Source organism: Sciurus carolinensis, chromosome 8 (genome assembly GCF_902686445.1).
Source record: "Sciurus carolinensis chromosome 8, mSciCar1.2, whole genome shotgun sequence".
Taxonomy (NCBI): domain Eukaryota; kingdom Metazoa; phylum Chordata; class Mammalia; order Rodentia; family Sciuridae; genus Sciurus; species Sciurus carolinensis.
Window position 1 is genome coordinate 95,572,533 of NC_062220.1, and position 12,545 is coordinate 95,585,077.

The 12,545-nt window shown below is 36.0% G+C and overlaps 1 protein-coding gene across 5 annotated transcripts in view; it reads right to left on the reverse strand.

The window, feature by feature from the left end:
* The window catches only part of Elmo1 (engulfment and cell motility 1), a 565,472-nt gene that overhangs the window by 365,961 nt on the left and 186,966 nt on the right, over nucleotides 1–12,545 (reverse strand). For all 5 annotated transcript variants that reach the window (XM_047560130.1, XM_047560134.1, XM_047560131.1 and 2 more), the window contains exon 7: nucleotides 10,925–10,960. In XM_047560130.1, the coding sequence (XP_047416086.1) occupies nucleotides 10,925–10,960 (36 nt within the window). The remainder of the gene's footprint in view (nucleotides 1–10,924; nucleotides 10,961–12,545) is intronic.

A 12,545-nucleotide genomic window follows, 5' to 3' on the forward strand; every position in this document is an offset into this window, starting at 1 on the left:
GCTTCAGAGTTGGACAGGCCTGGCTGCATGCTGACTCACTCCAGAGAGCTGCATCACACTGAGAAATTCACTTAACCTCTCTGAGCCTGTTTTCTCAGCTGAAAAGCTGGGTAGTGAGTAATAGCTATTTAACCACAAGGCAGCCTGAAGGGCACTTAATAAAGTATGCATCATATAAATGCCACCTTAAAGATAAACTTCTCAGTAAATAAAAGATCTAAGAGAGAGTAATGTGCTTCCTTTATTATCCACAGCTATGAAGGGGGAAGACTGAAATTGTGAAGAGTATCAGTCTTTGGAAAGGATCCAAGTGTCTATACTTACCTCTGTGTGTGTACACAAATACAGTATACATGGAATTAAAAATGCTCACTTTGATGTTACACTGGCTGATACTCCATCTTTAGCCAGTGGGTTTTATGGAGTACCTATGGAGATCACCACTCGGTGTGATGGTTTTGCTAAACCTAAGCTTACTGTGATTCAGAAGCTATAGGAAGGGTCTAACATGTTTAGAAACCAGAGAAAGATTAGGAGGTGCTATGGTTTGGACTAGCATCCCCAAAAAGTCCATGTGTTAAAGGCTTGGACCTCAGCTTGGCATTCTTGGAAGGTGGTGGAAATATTAAGAGGTGGGGTCTAGTGGGAGTCTTTAGGTCACCTTGAAGAGGATTGTGGGACCCCAGTCTCCTTCTCTTTCACTTTCTGGCCATGAGATGAAGGTTGTGGCTCCACCACAAGCTTCTGCCATGATGTGCTGCCTCTCCCAAAGCAATGGGGTCAATCAGTCATGGGGTGATACCTCTAAAACCATGATCAAAATAAACCTTCTTTGTTTATAAGTTGATTATCTCAGGTACTTGTTATAGTGATGGAAAGCTAAAACAGGGAAGCTCAGATAAAAGCACCATCTTTCTTTTTTTTTTTTTTTTTTTGTACCAAGGATTGAACCCAGGGGCACTTAACCACCACTTAGCTATATCCCAGTCGGGTTTTTTGTTTTGTTTTGTTTTGTTTTGTTTTGTTTTGTTTTGTTTTTGTACTATTTTTTAAGTTGTAGATGGACACAATACCTTTATTTTATTTATTTATTTTTATGTGGTGCTGAAGATCAAACCCTGTGCCTCACATGTACTAGGCAAGTGCTCTACCACTGAGCTATAGCCACAGTTCCATCTCAGCCCTTTTTATTTTTTATTTTGACACAGGGTCTCACTAAGTTGCTTAGGGTCACAGTAAGTTGCTGAGGCTGGCTTTGAACTTGTGACACCCCTGCCTCAGCCTCTGGAGCCACTGAGAACACAGATGTAGACCACCATGCCTGGCTAAAAGCACCATCTTTCTATGATAGTTCCATCTTGTACACTTACCAGACAATATTCTAATTTCTAGTGCTTTCCAAAGACATTTTGACAGACACGTATATACTCAGAATCCTTCACAGATAATCACCTTTACCGTAAATGATCACCATCACAAATATTAACTCAAAATCCTCAAGATTGATTTTCTCTCCCCACCCCCCTGAGTACATAAAACTATGCCAATCAGGATTTTTGCACTATATTACATAATTGATTTTTTTAAATAAAGGTTAGTCATATGTTTAATCTATAGGCCATTATTTTTACCTTACGAAGTCTCCTAACAAATTTTGGTAGAATCTGCCTATTTTCAATTAATAGAATAGAAAACAGGTTCAAATTTCTTTTAAAACATCTTCTCAATTTCCCTTCTTGTTACTATTCTACTTAGTCCAGTCTCAAAAACAACCTTTAAAATTCTGCCCCACCTTAGAAGTTGTAATGCTATGAGAAACCTCTAGAGAGGAAAGTAGCCCTTAGGGAAGAACTGTGATGCTAGGCTGCTGAGATCAGAGGGGAAGAGATGCACTAGACCAAAATGGCCAAGGGGGTGGTGTCTGGCCTAGGGCAGCTGAGGTTCCCCTCCAGCTCTAAGTGGGCAAGTTATCCACCATTCCATGCTTCGTTTCCTCATTCATTAAAAACAAGGATGAGGATGATGGTAGCGGTGGTGGCATTCAACTTGGAGACTGCTGGAGAAAGGAAATGAGCTAACATACTTAAATCCCTTTTAACAGCATGTGGCAAATAGCAAGCAGCATGTGAGTGCTAGCTATTAGTACTATACAAAGGTAGCATTTTAAAAGGTGAATGAAGTTCGTAATATCATTCATTTTGCCTTCATTGTGTAAAGGATTCTCTGTTCTTAGAGCCAGAAAGGAAAATGCAAGAAAAGTCAAACCATTCAGGTCACATGGAAAAAAAAAAAAGCACCTCTAACCTTTCAAAGCAGTACGCAGGCAGGACCAATCCTACAGGTGCCCCTAGGTGGCATCAGAGGCCAAAAAGAAAATCCAATGTAGAAAAACAACTTACTGAAAGGAGAGAACATAAAACTAGAAAGATGGGAGGAAAATGAGTTTAACAGGGTAGCAAGAAAGGTTAAATAAATTTTCCAGAGTAACTCTCCTTACAGACAGTGAGTCACAAGAAGATCCACGTCTCAGATTGCAAAAGAAGGTAACTGTTTCAGGAAAATAAGAGCCAAGTAATAAATGCAATTAGTAAGTTTTATTAATAGACTAGGTAAGCATTTGTATTACTTTAAAAATTTATGACATAATAACATGTAATATTATTAGTAGTAATATTAGCAAACGTTTTATTTATCTACTTCAAAACAGAAAAATAGTCATCATATAATAACCATAATTGGCATTTGCTTTTCTCTGGAATGGTTAAAGGGTTTCAAAAACTAAAAGATTCCTATAAATATGCCATGGGATGATGGCATCCAGGGCCACCACCCAGTGCAAAAATTTCTGCCTTGATAATGGCAACAACAGAACCAGCCATGGAACAGTCCGTGGCAGAGGAATACACACACTGTTGGAATCAAGCTCCTTTTCACAGTCACAGACGGCAACCTGAGACTGAATGCAGATGACATTAGTCTTGCAGTCTTCATTAGCTGCTTTAAAAGCAAAAGAGAAGTTACATACATTCCCTCTATTATCTGAAGATAAAATGACTTGGCTCCCTAGCTACCTACTCAATGAAACCCTAATCCAGATGGTTCTAGTAACACCTGGGAATGATTGATCTCTCCTAAAGTGCTCCAGAACTCTGTCTACAGACGCCTCATACAGTCTGCAAGAACCTTGGAAAAAATGATGGAGAGTAGGAGAAAGAATACCATTTGGTTTCCAAATCTCCAAGTTGATTTGGGGCCTAGGACTGCACTCTCTATAGCTCTCCAAGAAGTGAAGCAGCCTTTCTGAGACTACAGACAGGGTTTTCTGTGCTTTTCAGTTTTCCTTGGGTGTGAATGACTGACAAGTGAGAAAAGAGCTTCTTCACACCACAGACCAACCAAGGTGCTCACAGGAAGGATCATTTTCTCTGTTCATTTAATAATATGATTTGTAGGTAGATATATAGAATAAACTGTATAATCCATTATATATTAAATACAAATAGGATATTGTGATAATGCATATTATATAACAAAATATTTAACACACCTATAATATACTTATTATAAAAAAACTATATACTCATATTGTATATGTGACATATAGAATTCATTATGACTGGTTGATTGAATAGCATGGTATATTTCTACAAAGGAAAATTTTTTCAAAATTAAACTTCAAGCCTTCCATTGCAAGGAAAGGATGCCATGCTAAAATTTTATTACCTTTCAAATAAAAGGACCTCTTTTAAATGAGGTGGTTATAAAAGCTCTCATTATACCCTGACACCAGTGTTTATTTCCACTCCTAGAGGAGTAATTCAGACTCCAAAGAGGGAAGGCAGCAGCCAAGACTCTACCTTTGAAATCAATGCTGAGTGCAGAGTATCAAGCCTTAAAAAAATTACAAATATAAAGCAACCGCATGGCCCATTAGGAACATTTTTAATTTTTTTGGTTTATTTGTTTTTGATAAAGTGCTAGGCTAAAGATTCTGCAGTACTGACTGCCACGAATTAAGCCGTCTGCAAACTTTACATGCTGGTCGACAGCCACTGTCACAGCCAACACACCATGTGTGCTGGAATGATTCAAATAAATGTTTCTCATCAACTTAGTGGAGATCATCTCTACTCCAACAAATCCAGCCGATCTCAAAACAAGCATGTAAATTTATGTTGCTAATTTTATAAGAGAATTGTGCTTCCAAATGTTTCTACGTGATGTCATGTCCAATACAGAACTGGAAAAAGGGTAAAAATAAAGGCAATTTGTAAAGTTATCAATAAATCATATTAAATAGATCCTTAATTGCCAGTTAATGGCTATAGTTCTGCCCTGCCCTTTGAGTTTTTCATTATTTTCCACTGAAGACAGGTAAAATTTACACATAAAAGCATCTAGATAACCCCTTAGCATGATTTATATCATGATCAGAGCATGATTTATATCAGCAAACATTTTCAAGGATCCTTTTTTAAAGATCAAAGTGGATTCTACACCATTGATTTTGATTTGTCTCTTCTCTTATATTGATATCATACTTTGATAACTAAATTATAGTAAGACTTGAAATCTGTTAAGGAAAGCTTCCAACTTTGTTTTTTAGACTGTTTGGGTTACTCTAGGTTCTACGCATTTCCGCTTAAACTTTAGGATTAGCTTATAATTTCTTTTTCACACACACAAAAATGACTGATGTTGCACTGAACCTATAGATTCATTTGGGGAGAATTACTTTCTTAAACATTATCTTTCAATTCATGAAATGGTATATCTCTCCACATATTTAGGTCTTTAATTTCTCTACACAATATATTTATTTTTCAGAGGACAGATACTGCATATCTCTTGTTGAATTTGTTCATAAGAATTTGATGATTTTTTATCATCAAAATTATCTTTGATGTTTTATAAATGGAAAATTTTTAATTTCATTTTCCAGTTTTCAGTGGTTAATATATGAAAATACATGGATGTTTATACTGTAATGTTGTATCCTGAGACCTTGTTAAATTCAACCATTAGAATTAGCAGTTTCTTTGTAGATTCCTTAGGATTTTCTATGCACACTATAATGTCTTATGAATACAGATGTGTTTACATCTTTCTTCTGAAATATTTTATTTCTTTATTATTATTATATATCTTATTTCTTTCTTGACTTATTGCAATGGGTAGGAACTGCAGTATAATGTTGAAGAGAAGTGTAGAAAGTAAACATATCTGCCTGATTCCTGATCTTTATGGCAGAATTTTTCAGTCTTCCAGAATTAAGTTTGATGTTCTTAAGTGGCCTCTTTCAGGTTGAGGAAGTTCCATTTATTCCTAGCTTGCTGATAACCTTTATTATGAAAGGATGTTGAATTTTATAAAATGCTTTTTCTCTAACAAGAGGATTGTTCTCTTTATTTTTCTCCTTCATTTTTTAAAAGCTGAATTATATTGATTGCTTTTCTAAATCAATTCTGATATAAATCCTATTGATCGTGACATCTTATTACTTTATATACTGCTTGATTATGTTTGTTAATATGCTGCTGGGGATTTGTGTGCCTCGATTCACTTGGGACACTGATCTATAAATTTTTATTACCTATGTAGTCAAGTTTTGGTACCAGAGTGATACTGGCTGCATAAAGTGATTGGAAAGTGGTTCCTCCCTCCTTTACATTCTGAAAGCATAAGTGTAGATTTGATATTTCTTCTACAAATACCTGATAGAATTCACCATCAGAACCAGTTTTCATTGTAGGGAAGGTTTCTGATAACAAATTCCACTTCTTTAATAGCTATGGGTATTCAGATTTTCTATTTCATCAGGAGTCAGTTTTGTTGTGTCAGCGGTAGTCCTCTGAGAAGCAGAGGCTGGGATGGAGTTAGGAGAACAAGAGGTTTACTAGGAGGCTGGGTAACACCTGTGAAACATAAAGGAGCAGAAAGCAGGAATGGGCATGAAAATGTATAAACACGAGGCGGATCTGATGTCTGTGAGAGGAACAGGGAAGGGAAGTGGATACAGATCTGGTAAAGTCTGTTAACTAATGGGGAACTCCAGAACATCACTTCCTGTTGTAGGAGTCCCGCAGTGAGCAGAAATGATCAGGCCCTGGAACCCCACCATGCTGACTGACTGGGAACTGCCTGATAAGAGTTCAGCCTTGACTTAAAAACTGCCATCGATCTTGTACTGCCATTCATCTTCTTTCCTCATGACCAAGGAACAAGTTCTTTCATGAAGAGAGTTCAAAGCATCTGTTTCCATAATTAATATATTTGGTAACTTCTGTTCCCCAAAACATTTGTCCATTTCATCTAAAAATTAAAATTTACTGGCATAAGTTATTCGCAATATCCTTTACTTTGCTGCTAATGTCAGTAGGATCTGTAGTGATACACCTCTCTTATTCCTACTGTTGATATCTGGATTTCTTTTTTCCCTTAAAAAAAAAAAATTCAAAACTAACTTATTTTTGGCTTTAATTTCCTCTACTATTTGTTTCTTTTCTGTTTCACTGATTGCATCTATTTTTATTCTCTCTTTTCTACTTACTAAGTGCACATTCTTTCCCTGGCTTCCTAACCAGAAACTTAGATCATTGATTTTTTAAAATCTTTATTCTTCTCCAATATAAGCATTTAAGCCTAGAAATTTCCTTCAAACTGCTGATTTAGATTCATCACAAATTTTGCTGTATGTTTTATTTTCAACATCATCCAGTTAAAAATATTTGGTAATTTCAACTAGGTTGTTCCTTGACTCTCAGGCAATAAGAATATCTTCTAACTCCAAATGTACAGAAATTTCCAGCTATATAATTGTTACTGACCCATAATCTAATTTGCTTGTGATCAAAGAACATAACTTGTATAGTTTGAATCATTTGTAAATTCTTAAGACTTTCTATGGTCAAGCATATGATCTCTTTCCCAGGGCCTTCAAAAGAATATGTATTCTGCTATTGTTGGGTGTGATGCTCTATTAATGCCAATTAAGACCTTCAGCAGTATTAATCAGATCATCTACACTCTTACTGATTTTGCCTAGATTTCCTATCAGTTAGGAGACAGTGGTTTAAAATATTCAACTAAAATGATGGTTTTGTCCATTTTCCTCTCTGTCAGTTTCTGCTTTGTGTATTTTACCCTTATTATTAGGTGCACACACATTTAACATTTTTGTTTTCCTAATGAATTGACCATTTTTTATTATTCATACCTCTTTATCTGATAACATTATCTTCAGATCTTATTTTATTGTTATAAGCATCTGCATGATATACTTTTCCATGCTTTTATTTTCAAGTCATATGTGTCCATGTGTCTTTTATAAACAGCATAGAGCTGAGGTCATGCGTTTTGTTTTTTTGTGATTTTTTTTTAATCAGACAATCTAAGCCTTTTAACTAAAGTGCTTAGTTCACTTATGCTTGATGTACTGATATGATTACATTTAAGTTCGTTAATTTGTTTTTTGGGTTTTTTTATTTATTTATTTATTTATTTTTTGACACCAGGGATTGAACTCAGGGGCACTCAACCACTGAGCCACATCCCCAGCCCTATTTTGTATTTTATTTTTAGAGACAGTGTCTCACTGAGTTGCTTAGTGCCTCACTGTGGCTGAGGTTTTTTTTTTTTTTTTTTTTTTTTTTTTTTTTTTTTTCAGACTGCATTTTGATTCATTGTACACTAATGAGGTACAACTTTTCATTTCTATGGTAGTACACAATGTAGATTCACACCATTCATGTAATCATACATGTACATAGGGTAATGATGTCTGTCTCAGTTCACTAACTTTCCTTCTCCCTGCCCTCCCGCCCCATTTCCCTCTACACAATCCAAAGTTCTTGAACTCATAATCCTCCTCGCTCAGCCTCCAGAGCCACTGGGATTACAGGTGTGTACCACTGGGCCTGGTTCAATTTGTTAATTTTTTTTCTTTTTTTCCCAATTATGTTGTGTTCTCCAGTTCTCCTTTCCTACCTTCTTTGGGGTTAATTAAATATTTTAAAACTACGATGGTATAGTTTCTTTTATATCCACATCCTTTGTGTTCCTCTTGCCATATATTTCACATCTCCACATATTATAAACCCTATAAAACAACACTGTAATTTTAGCTTTATATAGTTATATGACTTTTAAAGAAGTCTGAACAAAAGAAAGAAAAGTATATTTTGTCTTTTATACTTATCCACTCCTCTACAGTTTTCAGGTTTCTTCATACTGCTATAGAACCTGATTTCTATGTAGGGCCAAGTCTATTCAGCCTGAAAGACTCACTTCATATTTCTTGCAATATATATCTGCTGACGATGAACTGTCTTCATTTGCCTTCATCTCAACATGTTTTTAGTTCACCATTATTTCCAGAGAGTTTTTGTAGTTATAGAATTCTGGAATGACAAGCTCTTTTTCTTCTTTCAGCATATTTAAGAGGTCCTTCTGGCCCCCGTTATTTCTAGTAGACAGTCAGCCTTCATTCTTGTGTTTGTTATTTTCATTAATAAATTGCTTTTCTCTGACTGCTTTCATTTTATCTTTGGAATTCACAAGTTTGACTATTATTTTCCTAGGTACAGTTTGTTCTGTGTTTATCCCTCTTGGGAGTTCACAGAGTTCCTTAGATCTTTATGGATGTTAACATATGTATGTTAACAAATTAAACTGTTTTTGTATAATTATTTCCTCAAATAATTTCCTTCCTCTCCTGTGGGGATTCCAATTAATTGTATTTTAAGTCACTTCTTATTATCTCGTAGGTCAAGTACTTACTATTCATTTTATCTATTTTCTCAGATTGGGTAATATATACTAATTTATCTTCGATGTTACTGGCTCTTTTTCTGTCATCTTCAATCCTTATACAATGAATTTTTCATTTTAACTCTTCCACTTTCCAGTTTAAAATTTACATTTAGTTATTTTTTATGTTTTCCATTTTTCTGTTAAGGTTCCTCAACTGTGCATTCATTATATAGACATTTTTCTTTGGTATTTTAAGGTATTTTTAAAAGTCGTTTTAAAATTTTCATCTGCTAATTCCAACATCTGACATTGGAGTTCTTACAATCAGTTTCTATCACCTGCTTTTTTTTTTTTTTAACTATGAGTCATCCTTTCCTATTTTTGTATATACAGTAAATTTTTTATTGTATACTGAATATTGTGGATAAAACATTGTCAAGGCTCAGAATTCAGCTTTGTTCCTCTAAAAAGAGTGTTGATTTTTGTTCTAGCAAAAGGTTACTCAAACTCCAAATTGTGCAGTGAGTGACAGCTCACATCTCTGTTCAATTCTTCAAGTTTTCAGATCATTCATTTTACCAGCTCCTCTGGGTTTCCACAAACACATATGCATTCATGTTGCCATGATCAGTAATAGATTTCAACAGAATTTATATGTAGATGTTGGGTTTTATACAATCTGAGCTTTCTTTCTTTCATGGATTCTCCCTACTGATCAAGCTACTCTTACAGTTCAAAACTAGTAATTTAGTAATGCCAGGGCTTTCTGCCACGCCACACTACATGGATGAGCAGGTGATCTGGGCTTCCATCTACTTTCTGCCTTGCTATCCAGTGCCTTCAGATGGTCATTTTAAGATGTTCTGTTCACAATATCTATAAGGTACTATCTGTATTTGTGTTAATCTGATTATACTACTCTGTCATTGAGCAGAACTAGGGCTCTGATAATTGATTTCTGTCCATGATTGATAAATGGGTATCATGGATCACAAACTGTTCGGCATCCCGACATAGAACAGACTAAAACTATTGGCTGGCAAATTTTTAAGAAATTATTTTGGTTTTAGATCCCCAAATTCCTCTACATTAGCGAATTATATGATGCTGATGGAGAAAAAAAGGTTTCCATCCTACCTCCACCATCTGATTTTAACTACTGCATTAAGGAAAAGATGATAGTCATACTAATCTTGTGTGGTGGATATAAGGGTGGGTAAGAAGCAATGAGTGTAACATTGGGATTATGCCCAGGTTAAACTCTCATAAAAGTGGTTTCTGCTGCCTTTACCATTAAGTGCTTCTACTATATTAAAAATGTATGTCAAAATAAAATTTAAGCTTTATCCCAGATGCTTTCTACTTTGGTAGAATTTAATAAACACAAGAGTTCCTGTAACTAATCCTCTTTCTATGTGGGAGGAGTTGGGGAAGGTGAACCCCCTGAGCTCAGTACCATACTAGAGTACACTAACGGTGATAAGCATTTTGTCTGAAGGCTTGAGAAATGAGGTCCACATTTTGAGGTGCTGTTCAGTCTTCCTTCTCAGGATGAAATTATCTGCATAACACCTGGGTGCCAGGGAAATTTATTCAGCCTACTTAAGGGAGTTTGTTAGATCATATTTGGACTCACCCTGATTAAAGGGTAAAAAAGTCACTCAAGGGGGAAGACTCAGATCTCCAGACACAATTTGCAGGCAATTCACTTAATACATAGGTGATTGAGCACTTTCTCAAACCCAGAGTAAATAATTTTCATTCCACAGATCAGTCCTGAATATTTTTTTAAATGTGGATTTTTTTTTCTTTCTGAGCTATTGAAGAAAATCAAAGACTTTTAACTTTGAACATCACATAGGCCACAAAAAAGAAAGTTTTGTTTAAAGTAATGCATAAAATTATGCCTAGTATTGCTTCAGGAGAAGGGCAGCAATCCTGATGTGATCATTTAGTGGTTACAAACATAAAATGCTCTTTCTACTATAAAGGCAAAAGGGAAGGAAAATAAATTTTTAAAGAACTTGTTTATAAGAACATCAAACAGAAAGAAAAAAAAATCACTTACTCAAAATCTCTAGCTGCATAGTTATGAAGTTAGGGGACAGGGCTTAATTATACAGAGGAAAAGGAAGTATTAAATCATCCATATGAATTGATCATATATTCTTACCAGGGCTTCATAATCTTCTGCAATTTCTGGTATCGTCTGCAAAATTTAAAAACAGCCATGTGAGGAGCATGTTTGAAAGTCATGATTTTTACACAAAGAATATATCTCAAAGAAAACTCAGGATTAGCTGGGCTTGGTGGTGCATGCTTGTAATTCCAGAGACTCCAAAGGCTGAGGCAGAAGGATGGCACGTTCTAGGGCAGCCTCAGCAAGTTAGACCCAAAATTAAAAGGGCTAGGGATTTGGCTCAATAGTAGAATACCCATGGACTCTAACCTTAGTACTGCAAAAACAAAGAAAGAAAGAAAAGTAAGGATTAGATATAGGACAGAGAATCTGCCACCAAGTAAAGCCACTGTATCCATTTTAAAACATCATTCAAAGTAACAAATTGGTATTCTTTAATGATAAGAGGCAATCAAAAGATCAGGATGAAACTACTCTCAAAACTCACTGCATTGATGTATTGCTAAAGGTATCAAGATCACTCTCTTTAGATCAGAATGGGTTTATGTTCCAAAGTGGGGGGACTCTCTAGCGATAAGAATGCATACATTTGCAATGAAAAAAGTTCAGCACAAAAGTACTGGACTATGAATAAATAATTTATTATCCTTCTTTGGCAAAATGCCCACTAATTGTACTTTTTCTTCAAAATTTGTGCTTTTTCTGAGGGAAGACACTGCACTTTCTGTGATGAGAAATTGTGTCCGACACCAAGATCAAAACTCCAGTAAGGGGCCTGCAATAGGCAAACCTGGCTTCAAAAAGAGACGAGGTGCTTAAAAAACAAACCAAGAAATGAAAAATACTGAGGGTCCCCAAGGCTCAACAAATCAGGAAACAAACGATTCTATTCTGGTCAAGCCACTTTCCACTCCTCACTTCTGCCAAAAGTCCAGTTTTAAGTCTGCTGTCTATCTGTATTAAGGATCCTTCTATTACTCCAACTAGTAACCTCCTATGCCCAAACTCACCTCACCCTAGGCTCCTGTGAGGAGCCTCCCTGACCTCTCATTTCCCTCATTTAGACTGTAGGGGGCGCCAGTGTCTATAAACCACAGGCCATAGGACATCTCACTGCCCTGACTCCCTGCAGGCCAGGGCTCTATACCATAACGGCATAACATCAGGCACACACAGAGTAGGTACTCAAAATAACATTTGGGGCATGATTTTGTTCTGAAGATTTAGCATTCTCAATCACATAAAATGTAACTCCTTCAACAACCCAAATAGCTGCATGAAGGCTAAAATCTAGTGTTTTGTAAAACTATGAAAAAATGTTCATAAGTAACTTTTCCTCATTTCCTCTCTTCCTTTCCTTTCCCTGTTTTTGTTTTTAAAATATTTATTGTTTTTCTTCCTTCATCAAAAAGCTATTGGCAGAGCGAAAGAAATAGGTAGCCAGGGGGCAGCTAGTCTGAGCAGAAGCTGGGGACATTTGCAAAGGCCAAACATAAGCTTCCACTAAAAGGAACCAGGAGTCCTTGGAGAAATGGCTCATGCCAGGGCTGAGACAAGGAAAGATCTACATATGCTGGGAACATCTGATTGAGGCAGAAGGCAAAGAAATGCTCAAGAAATGATGGGAAAATGGTCAAAAGGACATAAGAAACCA